Here is a 26633-nt window from a genome sequence, read left to right as displayed (position 1 = left end):
ATCAGGTTCATCCAGGGTCTCCTGGCTGTACATAGTCTGAGGATCTTATATCCATACGTTCATTTATGTACACTTGTGCTGTACATAAATGGATGACTGTATGGTATATAAGGAAGGCTATGGCTTTGGTACACTGGCCAGACATCATCCAGGTTACCTTGGAAATGATAACCTATCAGTATTAGAATACTGCAATAGTAATCAGCAGAACATCTACTGGTAATGGTAAGGTCATACACAACTGTACCTTCACCTTCTTGCTAAAAGGTCTGTCCACTGTACCCAGGTTGTTCACCAAATGTTTATCTTTCAGTTTTACCCAGTTTTAGAACAAAGGAATTTATATATGCTCTGAATTAACTATGTGATCAAGGCCTTTTCAAAGAAGTAGCCGCAGAGGTTATTCAACATTTCATTTAGTGCTTGACTAGCCTGAGTGTACCTTTGAAACCGTAACATCCAGTCTGACACCTGACTTTAACAAGACATTCTTTGGGTGGGGTATTAGATGCACTGCAGACAAATTCTCTCTGAATCAGACGTATTCCTGTTAAATTGGTTGTTTGGTGAACTAGCCCAAAAGACTCACATGACAACAAGGATCTTCTTGAAGGGACTGAGTCACTGGGGCCTTTGTAAGCTTAACCATGCATCCCAAACAAGTACTGATACCCTTGGTAAGTGTCAGCAAGGGCTAGGGAGTTGAAACATTTACAAACAGGGGCCTGAGAGATGAAACATTTACAGGTTGTCAGTGTCCATTAGAGAGAGAGAGATGCCAAAGCCAAACCAGGGCTGAATTTCTTCTTCCTCATCCAGTTGTCCAAGTTATACTTGAATTTGTCTGGGGAGGAACTCTGCTTCACATGGATGGAGAGCCTGCTCCAGAGAAGATGTGGTGTTTGTGGTACTTGCCTTTCTCTCTAGCATGTCCTATTTATGTGAGAGGCAAGGTTTGAGTCTTTAGCATGAGTAATTCCAGTGCTGCTATTTTGTGGATATGCAGGAGGTCCAAAAGGGTGACTTCTGACAATGGTTTGTGTGCTAGGTCTATATCTTCCCCCAACAGCCTGTAGTAGGCAGAATTCAGGGATAGGTCTTTAAAGAGGTCTGAACAGAACATGTTACTTACAACCTGTATTCTTTTAATGAGGAACCTCTGCGGACATTCTATTTATTGGATGTGCCTAGTTAAGTACCTGCCAAAGGAAGCATTAACTCAATGCTAGGGCTGATGAATGCTGAATACAGTGGAGTGGACCTAGATGCCATACCTTTGTTTACAAGTTACACAACACAAAATGATTTCCTCACTACTTTAGACGTGATGGTCAAAGGCTAGATTGCTGTCCATATGTGTCCCCACGTCCTTGAGTAATGGGTCGACTCTTAGGGGTGTGTGTTTTCAATATGATAGTTACCAGGGGTAGATGACTTCCTGAAGGGTACTGTTACACATTTCTTTGAATTTAGATTTAGTCCATGGCTCTGACACAAGTTGTTTGTGTCAACCCTTCCTGGAGAACATTATTGTCAGTGGGGGAGTCTGATTGCTCCTAATTTGCAATCATCTACAAATTTGATCAGCCAGATGCCCTTGACATTGGTCAAGACTTCAGAAGAGTAGATACCAAAAAGAAGTGGTCCCAGGACTGATCCCTGAGGGACTCCACTTGTGACTGGCCTCTTTGTAGAGGTGAACTCCCCAATTCTAGTTTTCTGGGTGCTGCCTGTGAGACAACTGGCTGTCCACCTGGTGACAGAAGAATTTATACCTAACCTCTGCAGTTTATTAACAATACCCAAATGAACTATCGTGTCAAATGCCTTGGCCAGATCAAGGTAGGTAGCATCAACTGTCTTGTCCTCGTCCATTGCTTTGGTGATCTTCTTAAAGAAGCTGACCAGGTTAGGTAGGCTTGAGCTGCTCTTGATGAAACTAAACTGGGTTGGGTCCAGTGTCTGGAGGTTTCCTATGATGCCCTTCAAGGATGCATCTGCAGTCCTTACAAATGGGTTGTCCTGTCATCAGGCAGCCCTTCGGTCGGCCGGATTCCAAAGTCTGGGTCTGGCCTCGGCTGGTGTCGCACTTCACCCGACGTCATAGCTGCAGTTATTCGGGTATAAAGGCATCAGCCGATGCCATTTTTCTCAGTCTTTCTTGCCGCGTGGCGCCCAAAGCAGAAGCTGTTCGCAAGTGCCGGTCGGTCAGAACCAGAGATTACTACTACCGAATACAACTTCGAAGACTTCTAAAAAGCTAAGTACCCCGTTGGGGACACTCTCTTGCCTCAGCCGATGTCAGAAAAAGTGAATAACTGTTTAACTTGTGGGAAACAAATACCTCATAAAGATTTCCACTCTTACTGCTTACCTTGTTTAGGCCCAGACCACGTAGCAGCTTGTCTAGCCTGTGCTTCTTTTAACCGACGGACGCTAGACGCCCGGTCGGAATTGCTGAGCAGTTTTCGGCTCTGATTTTGCTTATAAAATGCCGATCCTCCATCTACAACCACAAACAAAAAAACCAAAGGGAAGGATCGGATCACTCGCCCGGTCCCGTTTTTCGGCTGAAACAGCGGTTAAGCCAATCGAAGTGTCTCGGTTTCGCTGAAACCGAGCAAGTGGTTCTTCCTTCAGCCGATACTTCTACTCCTCCACATGGAGCTGCTAGGCCTCCTGCAGCCATGTCCATTAAGGCCTTTGCCAGGGCTAAAGCAGCTAAAGCTACAAAAACTGTGCCTGTTAAGACCCCTACTCACAGGCCCAGTTCCAGTTCCAAAATGCTTTCTTTGGCAGAGGATCTTATTTCTTTAATCCGGGGATCCCAACCTCATCCAGACAGGGCCTCTCATCCACCTCCAGAGAAGAGGCCTAGAGCAGAGCCCCCTGAGCCAGTGTCCACAGATGATTCCTCTGATGATTCAGACAATACAGACCCTCCAGAGGCTCCTTGTTCCCCTTACGAAGACTCTGATGCTGAAGAGTCCATCCCTGCTGCCTCTCCACCTGAGGAATTTCCCTTTGGGGAAACCTTGCATGCCATGAGGGAACAATTTCAGTGGCAGGGCCAAGATTTTTCAGACTCCAGGAAAAGGCTTAGAACCTTTTTGCATTTACCACAACACAGGCCTTTAGCTATTCCTCCAGTTCTTTCTGTTGTAGATGATGCATTTAATGATGCTTGCACTGCTCCTGATTCTTTACCTCCGGCCCCTGCTAAGCCCGATAGGTTCTACAGGGTCCCGGACACACATCACCATTTATACAAGGCTCCTTTTGCAGATCCTGAGACTATCTCCCAGGGACCTAAGGCTGTAGCTTCTACCTCTGCTAAAAAAACCCTCCCCTCTGAAAGGGAATCCAGGTCCTTAGAGATGGGGTAAAAAAGTTTACACTTCTGCTACTTTGTCAGCAAGGGCCTTGAACTGTCAATTTCACATGATTCAATATCAAGAATTTATGCTAGACCAGTTAACTAAAAAACTGTCCTCTGATGAACCTTTTGATAAGAAGTATGTTCAGGAAATGGTACATAACATTCAGCAAGTTAGTAACCATTCTTTAAAATGCGGCTATGATGCACTGGAGGCTTCCTTTAGATCAGCCATGACTGGCACAGTTATCAGAAGGCATGCCTGGTTGAAAGAGCAGGCCTTACCGGACCATGTCAAATCAAAACTATTAGATGCACCCATGGACAAGGCCAACTTATTTGGTTCTCCTGCACAACAGGTACTGAAGAAGATGGAGGAGAAGGCAAAATCTGTACAAACAGTAAAAGATTTCTTGCAGGTCCAACCGCCAAGGTTTAGCCGGAACTGGCCCTCCAAAAATTGGTCCTTTCCAGACTCCTCTAAAGCTCAGAGAGGCAGGAATAGGTGATCAAGAGGCAGAAACCAATCCAGGGGTGCCTACAGGGGACGCCAGTGGCAGGGCAACAACCAGTGAGGCACAGACGCAGCCACCACCACTGCAACAGGACAATCACAGTGACTTGGCTCTGGCTCCGCCTACCAGGGAACAACTAGAAGCACCCTTAGGTGGAAAACTAGCCTTATTTTCAAAGAACTGGCATTTCATCACAAGGGACAAGTGGATTTTGCAAACTATAGACCAAGGCTACAGGTTTCATTTCCATACTCTACCAGGAAAGAGAGGAATGCCAAACCTACCACCAACTCAAAAGGCAGAAGCTCTAAAACAAATATCTCAGTTATTAAGGATGAGAGCTGTGGAAAAGGTACCATCTATGGAACAAGGAAAGGGATTTTACTCCAGACTCTTCCTGGTACCAAGAAAAGAGAGCACATGGAGGCCTATTCTCGACCTGTCCACTTTAAACACATTCCTCATTGTTCCAAAATTCAAAATGCTGACTCTACAGCAGCTTCTTCCCATGCTGGGCAAGGAGTCTTGGCTGGTAACTCTAGATCTCAAGGAGGCATACCTGCACGTCCCATTCGACCAAATTGCAGAAGATACCTCAGATTTCTTGCAGGATCAGAGCATTATCAATTCTCAGCATTGCCCTTTGGCTTATCTACTGCACCCAGAGTGTTCACGAAATGCCTGGCATCAGTAATTGCCCATTGCAGGCTTCAGGGAATACAAATTTACCCCTAAACAAATTTACCCCTACCTGGACGACTGCCTGATACAAGCGGACAGCATAAACAAGCCAACAGAAGACTTACAAAGAGTCATTTACCTACTACAAGCCCTGGGATATACAGTCAATATAAAAAAGTCAAGACTGATACCATCCCAAAGAATAACCTTTTTGGGTGCAGAACTGGACACATCAAAACAAATGGCATTCCTAACTGTAGAAAAACAAGAGCAACTACCTCTCTACTTCTTGGCATTAACAAAACAGATCCATCTTACAGCAAGAAAAGTATTGCAAGCCCTGGGCTTCATGGCATCCTGCATAATACTGGTACCTCATGCCAGACTGCATATGAAAAAGCTACAGTGGTACCTAAAGAATTTATGGTCTCAACACAAGCACAGCCTAGAAACCAAAATTCCAAGAATCCCATGCCTAAAGCAAGAGTTCCTATGGTGGGCTCAGGCCTGCCAATCAAGCACAGGATTGCCCTTCTACAGCATTCAACCAAGCCAAACCATCACGACGTACGCCTCAGACCTCGGTTGGGGGGCCCCACATGCTGGACAAGTGCATACAAGGCTTATGGACTCAAGACCAGTTGCACCTGCACATAAACCTAAAGGAAATGCTGGCAGTAAAATTGGCAATCCAGACATTCAGACCATTCCTCCAAGAAGGGCAGTTGATGATAAGGACAGACAACACCACAGTGATGTGGTACATCAACAAACAAGGAGGCACACATCCATACCCTCTATGCCGGATGGCACTGGACCTATGGAATGTGGCTCTGAGTTACAACATTCAGTTACAGGCAATTTTTGTACCGGGAAAAGAAAACATTCTAGCAGACTTATTAAGCAGGACCACCACGGATGCCCACGAATGGATGCTGCATCCGGACATCTTCAAAGCCATTACAAGAAAATGGGGACTCCCAAAAATAGACTTATTTGCATCCCCACGGAATCACCAGCTAAAGAAATTCTGCACAAGGATGTACCACCCACTAGCTTGGAAAGTGGACTCCCTATCTTTCAGTTGGAAGAACCTGTCAGCATATGCATTCCCACCACTTCCTTTGATGCACAAGGTGCTATTGAAGATCAAAGAGGACCGTCCAAGGATCATCCTGATAGCTCCAGACTGGCCAAGGCAACATTAGTACCCATTACTAAGGAGCATGTCTCGGGGACAAATATGGACACTACCCCTGGTTCCATTGCTGTTAACACAGAACAACTACAACAACCTGCATCCAAACCTGAAAACTCTGCAGCTAACTGCCTGGAACATTGCATAAGATCAATTAACCCACATTTATCACAAAGGGTTAAAGACATTATCCTTGAGGCTCGCAGACCCTCAACAAGAAAAAAATTATGCAGCAAAATGGAAAAGATATCACATTTGGAGTACTGCAAAGGGAGAAGATGTGTCACTGGTAAACATAGCCAACATCCTGGAATACTTGGCAGAGCTTTTCCACTCAGGCCTGTCCTATTCTTCCATCAAGATACATGCATCAGCTATTTCAGCAGGATACAGCTTGGATCCTCCAGTCTTCTCACACCCTCTGCTCAGGCAGTTTCTGAGGGGAATTAAAAATGTAAAACCTCCTAGGAAACCACCATTGCCAGCATGGGACTTGAACTTTGTGCTAGAAAAATTGACACTTCCTCCTTTCGAACCAGCAGCAACAGCAGAGGTGCAATACTTATCATGGAAAACTGCTTTCCTGCTGGCAATCACTTCAGCAAGAAGGGTCTCTGAGCTACAGGCATTAATGGCAGTGCAACCCTTCCTGATCTTCCATCAAGATAGAGTGTCCATGAGAACAAATCCTACATTTATGCCTAAGGTGGTATCCAGAGTGTCTTTAAACCAGGCTATCCACCTACCTACATTCTTCCCCAACCCACAGAACAGGGGAGAAAGACTGTTGCATTCCTTGGATGTACATAGACAGTTACGCTACTACCTGGACAGGACCAAGAACAACAGAAAAACTGACCAGCTACTGGTAGCATATGCAACAGGAAGGGAAGGAAAAGCAATCTCAAAACAGACAATCTCCAAGTGGATAGGAAATTGCATTAGATTTTGTTACTCTTACCATGGAAAAAAAACTCCAGAAAACATCAGGCCTCACTCTACAAGGGCTACAGCCACTACCACAGCATTCTTACGAGGAGTGGCTACCAAGGACATTATAGAGGCTGCTACTTGGACCTCCGTGCATACATTTGCCAAGCATTATAATTTACCTTTATACTCTAGATTCCGAGCAGGTTTTGCCTCTGTTTTGCAAAAAGATCCCTAACTACACCATAATCTCTCCTGTTACCTCCTCCCCTAGTTTGGCTATGGTATTTTACCCATTTGTAAGGACTGCAGATGCATCCTTGAAGGACATAGTATTTTGTACCTACCATAAATGTAGATGTCCGATAGGAAAGCATCTGCAGTCAAAATCTCCACCGCCTTCCCTCTGTGGTACTCCTGGTGTTTCTAGCTTATAGCTGGGCTGGGGATATGGTGTATTTGTTTGTATATATGTACATACATGCTTATTTTTGTGTTTGCTCTCTACCATTTGGAAACATTGGCATTTATCCAAAAATTTAGCCCAAGAAGGCACCTGGCATGCTGGGGGGCAACACGAGGAAAAATGGCGGCGGCCTGATGCCTTTTATACCCGAATAACTGCAGCTATGACGTCGGGTGAAGTGCGACACCAGCCGAGGCCAGACCCAGACTTTGGAATCCGGCTGACGGAAGGGCTGCCTGACGACAGGACAACCCATTTGTAAGGACTGCAGATGCATTCCTATCGGACATCTACATTTATGGTAGGTACAAAACTGTACTTTATTAGTGATCATTTCCATGATAATTCATAACATGGCTTTGCATATGAGAATAGTAAGACTTATGGGTCTGTAGTTTCCAGAGTCTGTAAATTGCCCACCTTTGTGCAGAGGGATGATGGTTGCTGTTCTCTGTTCATAATGAATAAAGGCTGTTTGGATTTTGTAGTTAAATAGTGATTCCAGAGGGCCTGAGAGGTCATGTTTGATGCTGGGCCCATTAATGGAGTGTTCTTATTTTATCCATATGAGCAGAGTGTGGCCTTTACTTCTCTCAACTTCCTGCTCACTTCTAACACAGCAAACAAAATTCTTAGGGCCAAATTCATAATGCCTACACTAAGTATACATGATATGTATTCAAGAACATTACTTTCACATTTTTTGTGCTTTCTCGTCACTCAGAAAAATTACACTAAGTGTACATTTGCAATCATCTACATAGGGAGGATCCTCCTTTGTCATCCCACTTAACATTTAAGAAGTTTTTGAAGGTGTTCCTCTTCCAGACACTGCATATCAGACCCATCCTTCCTACTTTGGACATGAACTCTGTAGTAGAGAAGCTTACTTGCCTCCTTCTGAACCAAAACTTTAATATGTTTGAAATGTCTGCCATGGAGGGCTGTCTTCATGAAAGAAGGCAGCATTGGGTACATTTTGATCCAGTGTAAAGAAAGTATTCCAAAGAGGCAAATTAACTCAACGCTAAGACACTACAAAATGTTTATCATCACAAGCTTTCATACAAATAATGCTTCTTCAGATGAATGTAAAACCATCAGTGTACACATGTACTGAGTTACATGACAAAAAAATTAATCAATTCTTAAAAACACAGATGTTCATCATTCACACTGCTGCAATAGTCTTTTGTTTATATGAATTGTTTCCTGCATAGGATACAACAACCGGCCAGCTTCACAAAGCTCTGGCTCCTTCCCACTTTTACACTTTGACTGCTGATTGGCCAGACCCTTGGAGGGAAGTCAGCAGTCATAGTGTAAGAAACTTAAGTACTTTTTGCTGCCTGATAGGAAGCAGCTTTGAGGCATCACAGGAGCAGCAGCTGGCTTAAAGCTTCATTTTGAATAAGTCCCCATAGGGGGACCTTTCCAAATAGAAATTATTTTGTCTTTAAGAAAATACTGCTGTATTTTATTTATGACGTAAAGTGGTAATTCACATTTAAGAAACTCAGTATTTTGCAGAATGTTGAAGTTCTCTATCAGGGACTGATGTTTCAGCTTAAGCGTTAGTTTTTATTTTATGGGGGCTGTTTTTCATGGTAAATGTGTACTGCTTCTGAAATTTTTAAATTTTTTGCTGCAAGGCAAAAATGTTGAAAATGCTTTTGGTGCTTGTGCACACTTTGTGGCACCTTACCTCCTATATTTTTGTCAGTGTACTTTGAGGTATACCCTTTTGTTTCTGACAGGATTTTTTTCTGTTCTGGTTATACTTTTACAGAAAAGGGGACTATGTGGGGGAGTTTAAGCATGCTGTATTTGTGTTCTGCTCTGAATACTTGTCTGATAACTTACTGTCTGAACAACTCATTCCAGCAGTGCTTAATGTCCTTCAGGCTTCTTCCTCAATTCCAGCATGTATTCTTACTCTGACCCCGCTGGGGCCATATTACTGTCTCTGTAATAGATTATTGTATTGGGTCTGAATGGAGAGAGTGTCAAACCCTTGAGGAAACCTTGCTGTTTGTCTTGCGGTTATACAATAACCCTCTACCAGAAATGGAACTTTTTTTTCATGTCTGTAGGTTCAGTTTTTATATATGTTGAGTGTAGTGGTTTTCTATGATTTTGTATCAGTGGTAGTGGTTTTGCTGTTTAGGGTGTCTTATCTTCATTTTGACATAAAATCTAAGGAATTATGATGAATAAAGTGATTACTCAAATGAACAGCGTCATCCCCTTATCCTTGAACCTTGTTTGTGGGAGTGGCTCTCATAACTCCTAACATGTTTAGGGCAGTGAGTATAGGACCCTAATATATTATTAATAAACCTTTTAGAGTCTTCCTTCTAGAATGCCTGCAGAGCTTTGGCAGATTTCTTTAGAGGCTGAGAAAGGGACTACCATCACCAAGTCCTGTTTCCTTCCACAGGACATTTAATATGCATGTTACAGACTTCTTACTACAAGAAAAAAATAAAGATAGCATGTGTGGCTCTTCCATTTTACCAAGTGCCATACTGATGATGGTGAATAGCTGTTTTTGGGTATGTCCAGTAGCGCTGGAAGTCAGGCTGTAAGGATCAATCCCCACCTGTGTCTAACTCCTATGTGTAAAGAATTGTGCTATAACAGTAATCCTGTTGCTTGACTACCTGCTACTATGGTGGGTAAACTCACACAACTGTACTGTTTGCAACTAGTTTGGGGGTTGTAGCCTAATTAGGCACACACTAATAAGGAATGGGCAGCCTCATATACAGTAGTAGAATACTGATTTAGTGAACTAGATATAAGAATGCTATTTCTATATTCATTATTCTGCATACCTGAAATGGCAGTGTTTTCAGTACTGTTTGTTAAGGTTTTATGAAATACATAATTTGTTGTAATAGAACTAGTTCAAAGACACTAAACAAAATACTTCATTTCAGGAAATGTTTTTCTAGCTGTAAACCCATCTTCCTAATTATCACTGCCTTTGTGAACTGTATACTTTTTTTCTGAAACATACGTTTTCTACAGCGTATGGCATCAGTGGTTGAACCATTTGGCATGTTCATTAATGTCTTAGATCATGCGGAAGGAATGTGTGAAAATCATATCAGCTCATTGATACATGTTCAGTTTGCCTGTGAAATGTTACTTCAGAATTATGTTTTAAAATTTACTGTTTAATAGGTGGGTAGGAGCTGGTGGTTACAATCCTGTTTTAGGCATGATCCAGAAAGATTAGGCAACTAACTGAGTTGCTGAAATTGCTAAGGGAATCCAAACCTTTGCATATAGGTTGTAGTTCATTTGCAGCATCATATTACTGTTGTTATCTTAACCATTATGAAGTACTGGGAATACTGCTGTGTTATGTACATTTGTGTGGACTGCTGAACATGCCATATGAGGCAGCAATGTTAAAAGTGCTTATTTACTTTGTACTGTCTTTGACAGTAGAAAGTTGTTAGTTGATTGCAGTCAGGAGAAAATTCAGTTTTGTACTTTTACATTTCTGAATTTGTTGTTTTCCTTGTAGATAAAATTCAAGTTTCAGTTAATGTCTATAAAATGAATGTGGACAAGCTAAGTTGCTTTAAGAAAATAAAACTGAAGTATACAAAGGTTCCATTATTAGTTCTCTTTTTTTGTAAAACAGTATCCCTGTGATTCATAGAATTCCTCTGTACCTATGCTAATTTCCCAATAATGGTTGGGCAATTAGCACAAAGGAAAGGAATTCTGATTAAGAGACATGCTGCAGCCACTGTGAGAAAGACCTTATTAGTGACTTATTACCATGTCTCTGATTTGAACATTGCACCGTCAGACCTGGCATCACTAGATCTGATGTTGTCAATTTCCGCTCTATCCTCAGCTGATAGGTTCAGATCTGATCCCTTGGATCTGACTCAGCCATTACTTAAGCTTGTAGCAACCAAAAACTCTCGAGCCTCTCCCTTACCCATATTGCACCAACCCTAAGTTGCCTCAGGTCTTGTTTGCCACTTCCTAATATTTCTAATATCCCTTACCCTTCACATATTTATTTACCATTAAGATAGTTACGTTTATCTTTCCTTTTTTTCTACATTGCGTACGTCTAAATTACTGTTTCTAGTAATTTTCTGTCTTTCTATACCCAGTATTGTATTGCTACCATAATTGGTACCTTTCCTATTGCTTTTTACTATTTCCAAAAAAAGTCTTTTTTTTGTTTGTTTTTTAAAAGTGATTTTCTATTGTTGCAATACAATATCAGGAAAAAGGTGCCGCTAGATTCAAAAAGTGCTGTAACTGTGGGCATAAGCTTCCTATGTCTGATGCCCACACTTTGTGTGTATTGCCTTGGACCATTACATTTAGAGGAAGATTGTTCCATATGCCATGGATTCAACCCCAGGGAACTTGCAGAATGAAAAAAAAAACAAGCTTATCTTAAAAGGTTTATTACCTTCTGCCTTTGGAGAGGCTATATCTGGAAATCAATCTCCCAAATGTAAACAATCAAAAACTTCTTCTCCAAAACCTTTTATGTCCTCCACAGTTTTGGAGCAAACCAAGAAAAGGGCCAAGATGGATCCAACCTCACCCTTGGATCCAAAAAAGAAGAAATTGGTGGACTCAACTTCCTTGGATCTGGCAAAAACAGATATGGGATCCAGAACAAGATACTCACTTTCTGTGGATCCAGTGCCCTCAAGGGTGCCATCACCATTTTGGAGTATTACAGACCCAGGGCCCCATTTATTGCTTACACTCGTTATTCCAGAAGTTTGGTGGAGGAAGATGTGGAAAGAGCGGTGCAGAAAATCCTCTCAGTGCAGAATCAGATGGGTGTCTTACTGGCTCCTACCTCTTCAGGTCAAGAGACCCGTTCTTTACTACACCCACTACAAGTTTCTCTTCTCACTCCTTCAACCATCTCAGTGCCCCTGGATCTGAGCTGTCCATCTCCATCTGGCTCAAGTCCAAAGATAGTAATATCTTTGGATCCAAAGTTTACTCTCAGTGCTCTGGTTCAGTTGGGTCCGGAGAACTCTGGAAACAAAGCTTACCTGTTGGATCCAAGGTGTTGGAGTCAACTCTGAAGTTGTCGAAGCCTTGTCTGCATCTCCGAGCCTCGGCACTGGATAGCTCAGCTCTGGCTTCTACCTCAGGGAAATTGATTTCTGAGTGGGAGAGGACAGTGGTCCACAAGCTTGTCTTTTCGGATCCAAGGTCTTCTCTTTCTCTGGAGCAGTCTTCCTTCGAGGCTGTGAAGAGGGTTTTCTCAGTCTCGGTAGAATGGACAGATCCAACCCCCTCGGATATTAAGCCTTTTACTTTGGTGTCTCCACACTCAGAGCCTCATCACTCTTTACCACAAGAACAGCCAGTCCAAGACCCTCCAGTTTCCCAACAAGGTATCTCAGTTTCTTCTGATACAGCCCCAGAGCATCCCACTTAGGAGGTCCCTCAGAAGATGATGTGTAAGAAGAAGCACCTAGACTCCCCAGAAGAGTCTATCACTGAAGATACAAGCTTTGATGAAGGTGAAGTGTCCCCATGGTCACCTCCTGAAGACATCCCAATTGGAGACAGCCTCAAGATCCTAAAACAGAGAGTTGGCTGAGCACCCACCAACCCTTCATCTGAGGAGTCTGTATTCCTGGAGGCTTTCAATACTGGCTTGTCTACCTCCTGAGTTACTTCACCCACCAACAAGCTTATTGTTAGTCTCACGGTGGTCATGGAAGGAACCCAACACAGTTGAACCCCTACCTAGGAGACCAGACAAGATTATGGCACTACCTTTGGATAAGCAGCTTTGGGGTAAAGGGGTGCCCATTTATGCCATGGTCATGGTGGCGGCCAACAAAAAGGAACTTGCTAAGGAGTGTTCTACTGTTCATCCCCCTAACAGGGAGTCTACAGTGATGGACAGGTTTGGGAAGCATGTCTATGCTTCAGCGACCTTCGCCTTAAGGTCACTGAAAATTATTTGGCAAATTTTACAAGATTACAGAGGGATTTGATTAAGGAGCTATCAAATCATTCTCAGGATCCATTTCTGCAGAGGTCCAATCATCCTTGACGTCTCAGCTGGCTGCCCTGCAATCTATTTCAAATTCTTCCATGAGGCTCATTTCTCATGTAGCCGAAGGAACCTCAAGGACAGTGGGTTCAGACATGTCCATCAGAAAACATGCCTGTATGTACTTATGTGATTTTGTGGAGCTGTTCAAGTCTTTGTTTGTCAAAGCTCCTTTTGACGAACTTCTTCTGTGTGTGGCCTCAAAGTGAAGGACACATTATCCAGGTGTGAGAAGGATGGAAAGACAAAGTCTGACGTGGGTGTACATTTTTCGATGCCTCAAAGATCCTTTTCTAGGAGTCAATGAGGTTGTCAGAAGATGTGGGTCAAGAAATCCCAGGATCCTTTCCAGGACACATGTGGAAGAAGTTCCCCTGGGGCAGAGGAGGGAACTGCAATGGTCGATGCCCCGGCAGCAGAGGTGGCTCGCAAAACCAGGGATCCAGAGATTCTTTATTTAACAGACCTGACCAGTGATCCTGAAAGGAGGACCAATTATCCACCTCTGGAGGCAATTGGGGCTTAATTTTCTCTGCCCCAGATAGCCTGGCTAGACATACCTTCCTCCTTCAATCTCAGGAAAAATCCCCAATGTTCCACCAAGTCAAAGGGAACAGGCAGCAATTGAAATACAAAAGCTGCTAGAAAAAAAGTCTTCCAAGAGGTCCCGCCAGACCAGACAGAATCCGAAACTTATTCAAGGGTCTTTTTAGTGCTAAAGAAAACAGGGGACTGGAGACCAATTTTGGATCTCAGCAATTTAAACAAGACAGTTTGACGCACCAAGTTTTGGATGGTCATGGTTCAGTCCATTCTCCCTTTTATGGGCAAGGACAACTGGATGTGCTTGTTAGAACTTCAGGATGCATACCATCACATAAAGATGAACGGGCAATCCAGAAGGTACTTATGCTTCCATCTGGGAGCCAGTCATTACCAATTCGGAGTTCTGCACTTTGGTCTCACCACAGCTCCTACTGTGTTCACCAAATGTATGGCAGTAGTAACAGCTCACTTGAGACTGCAAGGATTCCGTGTGTTTCCATATCTAGATGATTGGCTCATTTCCACCCCCACCAGGCATTAATTAATAAGGGCAGTCAACAGGTTCTTCAGATGTGTTTTCATGTGGGATAACCATAAACTAGGACAAGTCTCAACTGGAACCAACTCAGAATTAGGATTTCATAGGCGCACTGTTCAACTCAAAGTCAATGACAGTTTCACTGCCTCCTTCAAGGGTTCAAACTGTAAGATCACAGTTTATAAAAATAATCTGCAGTACCAAGATTTTAGATCGCTTGTCTTTCAAGCTAGGATCAATGTCTGCGGCAGTAATGCTAGTACCTTTGGCCAGATTTTACATGAGGATTCTACAGTGGATGTTGGAAACACAGTGGTCAATACTTTACCAACCCATGTCAACTTTGATATGAATCACTTACATGTACAAGAGAGATCTCAGGTGGTGGATTTAATCACATCAGGTTATACTAGGCTGTCAGTTCATTCCCCCTCAATCTAGGGCCATAGTTACCATGGACGTTTCTCAGTTGGGGTGGGAGGCACTTTCAGGTGGTGGATTCAATCAGATCAGGTTCTACAAGGCTGTCAGTTCATTCCCCCTCAATCTAGGGCCATAGTTACCACGGACATTTCTCAGTTGGGGTGGGAGGCACTTTCTGGGGAAAACAGTCCAAGGCACTGGGCCCCCTCAAAGAGCCCAATTTGCATATCAATGTCCTACAGATGAGAGCAGTGTTTTTAGCATTGCAGGGCATTCAGAATGCTCGCCCTTCTGGGATGATTAAAATTCAAACAGACAATATGTTTTGTACATCAACAAACAAGGCGGGACCAGATCTTATCCCTTGTGTCGAGAAATGTTCTGAGTGTGGCAATGGGCGATCTCATCCAACCACATTCTTACATCCACACACATTCCGAGGAAGTCCAGTGCGATAGCAGAAAAGCTGAGCAGCTGCATTCTTCTACCTCATGAGTGGTCTCTCAACAAGAACATGGCTGAAATGATTTTTCGTCAGTGGAGCCAGCCTTGCGGGGATCTTTTTGCTTCTCCCTTAAACAACAAATGCAGCACCTACTTTGCCCTAATCCCCTCTCAGGTGGAGTCAGTGAGGGATTCTCTTCTTCAAGACTGGCCCACCCAGTCAACTTTGTGTCTATCCACCAATCCTTCTAATCCCTAAATTCAAACAGAAAACTGTCATCTTGAAGAGCAAAGTCATCCTCATTGCACCCTAATGGCTTCGACAGATTTGGTTCCTCTTCATTTGGTCTCACTTACTTCACCAACCTTGGGTTCTGGATTCGACTCCAGATCTCCTCTCTCACTCAACAGGCATGATCCATTCAGACATATCAAAACCCAGGCTGGCAGCCTGGCTTCTCCAGTTCGGTTAATACCAAGACAACCTATGCTTTCTTCCCCTGTCCAACATATACTTTTATCTTCACAAAAACCTTCAACACGTAAACTACATTCCAGCAAATGGAAAAGATTTGTGTACTAGGCACATCAGAATCAGGCTGAACCTTTTTTAGCTCTGATACATAACATCCTTGAGTTTTTGTCCTACTTTTTAAAGAAGAAGCTAGTTCCTCAACCATTAAAGTTCAGTTAGCAGCAATATGAACCTTTCACATCGGATATGAAGGTTCCTCAGCAGTATCTCATAAGCTGTGCAGAGCTTTCTTGTGATGCACTCTACTTGTAAAACCTCAATCTCAATCTGGTACTGCAGGCACTTATCCATTCCCCCTTTGAACCAGCAGCTAAGTGTGACCTTAAATATCTTACTTGGAAAAATGTTTTTCTAGTAGCCTTTACATCTGCTAGATGAATTTCAGAAATTCAAGCACTGTCTTCAAAACCTCCATATTTGATTTTTCATAAGGATAGACTTATGTTACGAGCCAGTGCATCCTTTCCTCCCAAGGTGGTGTCAGAGTTCAGTATCAATCAGTCTATTAATTTGACAGTTTACTTCCCCAAATTTACTAACAAAGACGAATACATGTTACATTTACTGGATGTTCACAGACAATTACATTTTTAACTGCATAGAACAAGACATAAGAAAAACAGACCGGGGAAAACCTGAGTAATAAGAGAAGTCTGAGTCAAAAAGGCTTATCTCAATATAGAAATCTTCCAGGATAAGGCTTAGACATTGCACTGTGTGTTCCTGAATTCCAGGTTGTGTATTTTATTTGTATATTATCTGTAATTTATGGTACTTCAGAGCAGGATAGATGAGGTAAACACTCAAGACAAGGAGGGAATATTACCGAACAGCATATACTCATAGCTCTTATATTAACTGACATTTTTTTTTTACTTGTTGAATATGGTCTAGCTGCTATAAGTGATTAATTTAAGTGTTATTGTTTAGCAGTAACTCCATGTCTACACCAAAATAGCAGTAACTTGCAGTAAGTAAATGATGTGTCAGAAGTTGCTACATAGGGTTAGTGTCAAATATATGCTTAGCGTTTAGTAATAGGAATGCACTTTTTTCTTCGCTATAGATTCCAGTAGCCCATGCAGATGGATGCAGCTGTGAATACATGTTCTTTTGTCATTAATCACCATACATGTATGTGGTGTATTACTGTGGGTACAAATGTGCATGCCTGTATGTGTGTGCACACACAGGCAGACAGACAGACAGACAGACACACACACACACACACACACACACATATATACACAGCATGGGTATACACTTGAAAATTTGGTAAGTCAGACATATTTCTTGGTATCTGAATTGCATACAACTTCCACATGTTGCTGCTATTCATCTGAAACATATCTTTCTGTCTACAGGGAGAAAAAGGTTCTCAAGGTCTATCCGGCCCCAAAGGTGACACAGGTTTTCCTGTAAGTATGAAATTAAAGCTTGGTTGCTTAATTTTAAATTGCAGATTAATTTAAATGTGCCTGCTGGACATCTTTTTTTTATTATATGTCAGTTACAGTAAAAGCTGTCCACGCAAACAGCCTTTGATTTTGGTATTGTAGCTTAACTACAACTAAAAAAGGCCCTTGAAGATTGTCTTGATTTCCTGGTAAATTATGGTGTAATGTTGTAAACATTTATCAGTAGCACAGTTAACTTTCTTGCTTTACAATGCTTAATTCTTCAGTTTGATTCATATCTGGGGTACTTTCTGTGTGGAGTCTACATGTCCTCCCTTTGTTTAGCCAGGGTCTGCAGTTTCCTCACACATCCCAAAGCCATGCTGATAGGAGAAAAGGCAATCATCTAAACTCTCCGGAGGAATGTGTGTGACTGAATGTCTTTGTCATTTGATGGACTGACCTTCCTTCCAGCAATGGTTCTCTTCTTGTCAGAATATCTGATTTAATATCATTTAATGTCTTTACCATGTTGAAACTGCTTTTTTTTTTTTTTTTGGACACTGTAGACTTTTGCTTCTGGCTGTGGGAGAAAAGTGAGTCTTAGTTTTCTTTTATGCCCTTACCCCTTTCTCTGAGTTTTTTTTTTCTGACCACGGAGTTAAAATGTACAGAGATTGGAGGTGTGGAGTAGAGCCCCCACATCAGGCTGCAAGGGGCTTTTTCTCTGTAAATACAGCTGCTTTGCAGTATATGGTGATGTTTCGATGTTTCACCTGTGGTGTGTAACATGTTATGGATGTTTTAGCTCTGATCATTTGTATTTCAACTAAGTTAGATGCGATTAATCATTCAGAGTCCATTTTAAATACTTAGCTATTCATATTTCCTTTAACCCTCAGGAAATGTAAGTAATACTAATGAAATAAATACTCAGCAAAAGTGAACAGTTCAGAAATTAAATATTTTCACTTCTGATAGCCCACAGAAAATGTAAATCAAGCAAAACATATTCTGCTACACATTCTGTATCCTTCTTGTACTATTTTTGCATTACTGCTATAGGTTATCTTAAACACATTACTAATGCTTGATGTGTATACAGTGAAGAATAAGACTTACAGTGTTATCCATAAGTAAACTAGTGAGTACCAAAATAAATTAGATGTGGTAATTCTTTGGAATATACAACTTACTAGTTGAAGATCCCTAGAGAATGGTTAATACTGATCTGCCTGCAGCTGGTTTAGCTCCATTAATCATTATATTGGTAAAATGAGTGTAATATTTCCAAGAGTGTCTCTGGAAGAGTGGCAGGACTTCTTATAATTATGTGTACTCTTACAGATTTCATCTTTATGTCCAGAGATTACATTTGGAAAGAAATTTGCCTACATTTCTGGCTGTAAACAATGACCCATTAGACATATGTGATGTCTATGTATCTTTTTAATAAAAATAGCCAGCTTCCAAGCCACAGATTATTTACCATTCTATAAACATGTCATTTTTTCTGTTATATACAACACTTCATCTGAACGTCAACATTTTTGGCATGAATACAGCTTATGCTAGATAAAAGATCTGGTCAAACTCCTAATAAATGCTTGAGTTCTTTAAGACAAAGGCCATGTAATAAAAAGAGATGGACCCTGTATATCCTTATTAGAAAATGGAAGAAAAGGTTGCTAATCTAAAAGATTCTGATTATAAAGCATACTAATTCTTAGCTCAACTCCTGTTTGTTGAGTCATTGACTGGCAAGGCATACACAGGTACTTCTGTGCTTATAAATGGCAAAGTCAATAAACTATGTACCATCACATGTTGAAGCTGCCAAGCCAATGATAATGTTTTCTGGGAGTATATCTTTACATCATGTCCTCCGTTATAACCCATTTTCTACTGTAAAGCAGCTATAAGAAATCTTATAGCTTAAAAGGATAAAAGTAACCCCAACATTTTCCTTTCTATCACTGTTATGGACCAAGTCAGAAAAGCGTTTATTCACACTTACTTCAAAAGGGAGTAAGATTTCGATAGATATCAGACATCTCCATTACTGTGTAAATTTATTCAAATCCACTTTCCTTTGTCATTCTATCATCAGCAGTGAGCTGAGTGAGTGAGGCACCTGATCCCCATATGTGGAAATCTTGCACAACAACCCCAATTAGTAGTCAACTATGAGATCACTGCACCTGAGGATTGATAATAACTATCTATAAGGAGTGTTTTCAGTGACAAAAATATGGCAAGGTAAATTTAATGTGACTGTTCTCGGTCTTGTACATTACAGTCATTTGCTGTACTCCAGAGGCATACAATGCCTTTTTAAGGAACATTGTCAGTTAGAACTACTACAGACTTGCTAAACTGAAAACCACCATGCTGGTGTAAATAGGCACTGCCATTTTAACAGAGGCAGTAAGACGCTGTCCGGTTCGACTCTCAGCTAGAGCGTCTTCTGCGTGGAGACATGCGTGAATGGGTGTACCTTCATTGAAGGTTGTGCATCAGGGCTGGTAACTCGGCACGTAAAAATCAACTACCAATCATTAGCGGACCAGAGTTCCGCTGTGGCGACCTCTAACCGGGAAAAGCCGAAAGACACAATAAGTGACTGTGGTGTAACTTCCATGTTAAAAATAAAACACCAGAGGCCAGCATAAACAGCATATAGACACTTAAGAATAAATAGATATTTATTAAAGCATGAGATGCAACAAAGTGCACAAAAATCTAATCAAACCGGTTTCGGCTACCCAGCCTTCATCAGTGAAAAAAACATTAGTCATGCACAAAATTTCATGAATATTTATACAACCCACCAACCAATGGAAACATGGTATAGTCCAACCCAATTGTAAATTTTACAATAGTATTTGAATACAAGTATCATCATAGTCAAATAGAGGCATTATAAGACAATACTACAGCATAATATTATTTTTAAACCAATACAGATTTTTGCCATAATTACAACATAAGACCCTAATATACATAATATTAATTTTACATAACTTGAAAGTTCTATCAATTGTATCCTGATGCAATGACATATACTGTGAACAAAGAACAACGTCCCCAGTAGCATATGAATATATACTAATGTCAAATACATTGTTCAAATAATATAAAATAATAATAGTATAACGTGAAGTTTTAACTACAATGTATAATATATTAGTGAAACATTTGATATTAGATGCTGTTATATAATATAAAATACAGACAGTCCAAACACGGTCAGCTGATATACCATTATAATGCTGTGTAAATAGCAATATACCAGATGTACTGGTAATATTGTCATAAGGACAAAATTATATTTAAATACAATAGCATATAACTGGGTATATTTAGCTTCCCAGTTAGTAAATATTGTTACAATCAACCAACATATTTTAACAACAGCGGCATACAGCCCTCATACTTGCCTAGCTCATATATAAAGTATTGGATCTGAGATATAGCATTGTGTGGACTTACGGCAAGAACAATGTCAGTTCATAAGCTAAACATATGAATGAAAAACCCATATAATCCAATTTAATAACTGAAAACATATATCTCTTCTTTATATATGTTCTTCCCAGTCACAACACATATATTATTATTTATGATGGTTCCAACGTGTATTAGCCCAATTATCTTCCACAAACAGATTATAAGTGGTCATTAAGGCCCGGGGGAAATAGTGCCCCAAGGTGAATGATCCAATATTTTTCTTTGTGGTTCAAAATACTATGCCACCCCTGTTGGTTGCTCCTGTCTCCAGTTATTTTGTCAATGATCATGAACATAAATCTGGCTTTAGTATGTTTCGAGGTGTGTCTGTACAGAGCATTGGTCTCCTTCGTATTTCTGATGTCACTCTTATGTCCACTCATCCTTACTCTGAGTGATCGTGATGTTTGCCCAACATAAAATGCTGAACATTGACACGTTGCTAAATATATAACCCAACTACTGCTGCAATTGCCAAAAACTCTTAGATCATAGACTCTACTTGTATTAGCACTAGTAAATTGTTTTAATTTACTTACTTGGTTACAGGATCCACAATGGCCACATGGAAAAGTGCCCAGAAGTTGGTCTCCAGTCATTGTCATCTGTTTATAGATAGCGCCCCCACTTTCTTTGTGCTTGTAGTGTGAAAACAGGCCACCTAACGTTTTGCCTCGTCTATATGAGAACTGACATTTGGGGCCCAAAAGATTTCTTAATTCTTCATTTGCTAATAGAATATTCCAATTGGAATCTACGATGTTTCTAATTACATTATGATTCCTTCCATATGTAGTGACAAACCTCAATGTAGGCTCAATTTCTGTGGTTTCACGTTTTTTTATACTGTAATAACATGTTCCTGTCCTGATTAGCAGACCAAGTACTACCTAATATTATATCGGATTTGTTATATCCTCTTTCCAAAAATCTGTTTTGGAGATCCAATTTTGCTTCCTCAAAATCTTTCTTAGATGAACTGATGCGTTTAATCCTCAAAAATTGGGATTTGGGTATGTTGCGGATGATGTGGTGTGGGTGCATACTGGATGCATGGAGCAGGGTATTGTATTGTGGATATTTCCTGTAGGTCTTAAGTGCTCAAGGTGTGATCATCATTCCTATAAACAGTAACATCCAAAAAATCAATGGTGTTAAGGTTGTATGTTATTGCAAACTCTATATCCCAAATGTCATTAAGATATTCTACAAACTCCTGCAAATATGTAGAATCCGCACGCCACACCATCCAACAATCATCCAAGTATCTACGCCATATGTCTATTTCAACCATGTATATGTTGGGAAGTGGGTTGTAAATCATGCATTCTTCAAAGTATGCCATAAATAAGTCTGCATATATGGGGGCAAATGATGCCCCCATAGCTGTACTTTGAAGTTGCCAGTAACACTCCCCTTGAAAGTAGAAAACATTCTTGTTAAGCACATGTTCTGCCATACATATAAGCAATTTGTTGACTCCTGGTGGATATAAATTTGACTGTTCTAACCAATATTGAAGTGCCTGTAGGCCTGCCCAATGAGGTATACTGGTATATAAAGTTTTAACACCCAAGGTGCACATAAGCCAATGTGATTCCAATTGTATATCTTGTATAATCTGGAGGAACTGCATAGTGTCCTGCAGACTGGCCCTGACCACTGTGAGTAATGGTTTTAAATGCTGTGTCAAAAACATTGATAGTGGTTCTGTAAGAGAGGCAATATCTGACACAATGGGTCTCCCAGGGGGTTTGGAAGTGGATTTGTGTATTTTTGGAAGCAGATACAGAATTTGTTTTTGGGGGTCCATCACTGATAAATGTTTGACCGTGTTCTTAGTAATGGTTCCTTCTTCCTCTGCTAGATTCAAAAATGTGTCTCTTTTTTTAAAACTGGGGGTTGGATCAATGGACATATGCATGTAGCATCTGGTATTTGATAGCTGTTCCAGACCTTCGTTCAAATAGTAACCCATGTTCATAACCACAACCGCCCCTCCTTTATCTGCTGGTAATATGGCAATATTATGATTATTTTTCAGTTCCTCTAGAGCCTTTTTTTCAGATGAAGAAATATTTTGACCCATGACATGAGATTCCATAGATGGGAAATGTAAATTCCTGAGGACTGATTGTTGGAAAATGGACACATGTTTGTTCATTGGGGGTTGAAATTCAGATTTACGAAATCTGAATTCATTAGATCTTTGAGAGGTTTTTGAGGTTTGATCTGTAAAAAATTATTTTAAATTAAGATTACGGCAAAAATTCATTACATCAGACACAATGTTGTATTCATTACAAAAAAAGCCTGGTACAAATCCAAGACCTTTATTTAGTAACTTTTCTTGTTCATTAGTCAGTTTAACATCGGACAAATTCAACACATTTTTGTATTCATTGTCAGTTATCTCCGTAATGTTTGTATCAATCCCTCTACAGAATCTATTCTGCTTCCCATGTTTGTGTTTGCGGCCACCCCGCCACCTTTTTCCACCTCTAAAGGGTGTGCCCAGTTGGACTTTTTACGCATAGGTGACTCCTGGAGCTGAACACTTTCATTATCTGTGTAGGAGGATTCCTCCCCCGATGTGCTAGCAAAAGATTTGTCATTAGTTTTGAGGATGGACCTAGGTCTCTTTCTAATCCTGCCCCTTGCTGTCCCTTGGCTAGTATCCATGAATCTGACAGATCTATGTGATTCAAATGGACACCCCCTTTGGTAGTCAGAAATGTCCCTGTTGATTTTTTTAATTTTCTTTTCCCTTGTTTGTTTCTCATATTTTGCAAGTTCTTTTGACAGCCTGGTCACTGAGCATTCGTATATGGATAATGATTCATATTTTTTGCATTCCTCACAGATTAATTTGACTTCTGACAAATGTGTATCAATCATTCTTTCATAGTATGAGGCAAGTATTTTAACAAACATCATAGATGCTTCTTGTAATGCCGTGTTCCATTCTGTGGTTAGTCTCTCTTCAGATCTACTAATCAGTGGCTGTAGGTGTATTCTCAGACCCCTAGGGGCCATATCCCTATTGATATACGCACAAAATAATCTAAGATGCCAGATATAACTTCCATGTTGTCTAATTGCAATTTCTTGAGAACTTCTGTGGACCACGTCATAGTAATCACTAGATGTAGTTTTATATATATATATATATATATATATATATATATATATATATATATATATATATATGTATGTATACACACACACACACACACACACACACACACACACACACACACACACACATATATATTTATGTATGCATGCATGTCCCTATCAGATAGTTGACAGCCTACAACAGCAACATTCAAAACATCCAAGACCAGGTTATCAAAATGGCCAAATATTGCTGTATAGCAGTGGATGGTTGTCTAAGAATGTAGTACAGTGGGGATTTGTTTTTTTTTCTTTCCCCACTGCAGTGCGATCTCCAAGTTGGTATACAAGTAGCAGAATGGCTTCCCCCACTCATGAAAAAGCATGATCTGATGTTGTCAGTCTTCATTTATTCCTTTACCTGTGGGTTTGATTCCGAAATTGGAGCCATCTCAGCCATATTACAGCCCACAATGACCAAAACCTCTTGAGCTTTTTTCCCTACCCATAATGCTCCTCACCATTTTACCTTAGATCTCGTTTGCCACTTCCAGTGTGAGACATGTCGCCAAATCTCTCGAATTAAGTACAATTATATTTTAAAAATTCTCTAGTTGTCAACTATTGTAGTCTCTCTTTCTCATTAGTCACTTATATTAGTTTTAAAAAATCCCTACTATACATTTTCTCTGTTTGCTCCAATTTTCACTTTGGTGAAATCTTCACTACCATAGTTGGTAGATAATCATTCAACTTTCTCATTTTCTAGTTTAAAAAAACAAAAACAAAAAAAAACAAAACAAAGTTTTCTTATATATATATATATATATATATATATATATATATATATATATATATATCTGTGTATAGATTCACTTTATAATCCCGAAATCCTGAAATACTGAATTTCAGAATTTCGAGATCATAAAGCCGAAACCTGACAATCCCAAAACCCCAGAAGCACAAATTTTAAAATCGCGAACACTACACTAACCACACACACACACACACACACACACACACACACACACACACACACCTTCCCCCAACACACAAACACTCAAACCTACATTACATACAAACAGGGGGGGGCAAGCCCCCCTGCACCCCCACACCCCCCCTACTTAAATATAATAACTCCACGATCGCACTACACAGACAAACACACAAAAACACCAGCGTACGAGCTACATTCCCCTCGCACGTACAGATCACAGTAACCAAACACACTGACACACACTAAAGCCCCTAACCAAAACCCTTAAACATAAATACTTACTTGAACTTCCAGCTATCCCTTCACATAGTGCAACACCAGAAGGGCTACTTCAACATCTCCGTACTTCGGGATTTTAAAATTCGCACTTCTGGGGTTTTGAACTTTTGAACCTTTGCCTTTATAATCTCGGGATTCTGCAATTCGGTATTTTAGAATTTCGGGATTATAAAGTGTTCCTATATATATATATATATATATATATATATATATATATATATATATATAGGGATTGTAAAGTGAAACTATATATATATATATATATATATATATATATATATATATATATAGTTTCACTTTACAATCCTGAAATACTGAAATATCGAAATTCAGTATCCTGAGACTGTAAAGCCGAAAACTAAAAAACCTGAAACCCCGAAAGTGCAAAATTCAAATTTGCGACTACCCACATACACGTTCCACAAATAAACTAGCACATATACACCTTCCTCCCTACACTATAAACCAACAAAACACACACAAACACGACAAAACAAACACAACCGCTAACCCTACATATAAGCAGGGGGCAGGCCCCCCTGCACCCCCTAATCTCCCCTACTTAAATATACTAATTCTGAGGTTGCACTAAAAACACAAACACACAAAAACCACCACTACGCACTCTACACTCCCCTTGCCATACACACATCACATAAGTACAAATACCACCACTCGCAACACTTACACACTCACAATCTTGTCTACCTACCCCAACCCACACCTCAAAACTCCAAACACACTCACACACACACACACACACACACACACACACACACACACACACACACACACACACACACACTAAAATCCCTACCCAAAACCCCTTACAAAACATCACTTACCTGAATTTCCAGCTACATCCACACTGCGGATTCAACATTTCCGCATTCATTTCCACACTCGGTATTCTGCACTTTCGCGCAAGTGCAGTTTCAACACTTCGGTCTTGAGCTACTGAAGTTCGATATTTCAGTAGCTCAAGATTTTGAACTGTAACCATATATATGTAATATACACACACACACATATATATATATATATATATATATATATATATATATATATATATATATATATATGTATATGTATGTATACATACAGAGAGAGAGAGAGATACACAACGTTGGTATTCTTTGTTTACCGTAGTTGGTAGCACTTCTCTATATACTTTCCTTTTCTTTGTATGGATACCTTTCTACCCTTGGGTATTCTAGGCCTACCATTGCTGAAAGAACTTAACTGTAAATTTCCCTTTATCTTAATTTCTAGTTGTCTTTTTGTGTGCAGCTGTTCTTTTTCCTGTAGCTATGGCTGATAAAGGAAAGGGCACTTCTGGCTTTAAAAAGTGCCATAACTGCGACAGGAAAATGCCTAATTCAGATAGTCATTCACTATGCGTGTATTGCTAAGGCTCATTACATCTACAGGAAGACTGCTCAGTATGCCATGAATTCAGTCACCGAGCCTTAACTGAATGAGAAAACAAATAAATGTTAAAAGGCATGCTTAAATCTTCTTTTGAGAAGGCCTTATCTGATTCCAAAAGTAAGATGGACCCTTCTTCCTCTTCTTCTTCAAAATCTGAAAAACGTAAGTGGAAAA

General features: G+C 40.5%; 1 protein-coding gene across 4 annotated transcripts in view; it reads left to right on the top strand.

Moving 5' to 3' along the window:
• Nucleotides 1-26633, top strand: part of COL4A5 (collagen type IV alpha 5 chain) — a 3591008-nt gene that overhangs the window by 1546089 nt on the left and 2018286 nt on the right. For all 4 annotated transcript variants that reach the window (XM_044057208.1, XM_044057205.1, XM_044057207.1 and 1 more), the window contains exon 15: nt 17093-17146. In XM_044057208.1, the coding sequence (XP_043913143.1) occupies nt 17093-17146 (54 nt within the window). The remainder of the gene's footprint in view (nt 1-17092; nt 17147-26633) is intronic.

This window comes from Protopterus annectens, chromosome 15.part0, assembly GCF_019279795.1.
Source record: "Protopterus annectens isolate FY-2018-M chromosome 15.part0, PAN1.0, whole genome shotgun sequence".
Lineage (NCBI taxonomy): Eukaryota > Metazoa > Chordata > Ceratodontiformes > Protopteridae > Protopterus > Protopterus annectens.
This window is presented reverse-complemented; position numbering and strand designations above follow the sequence as displayed.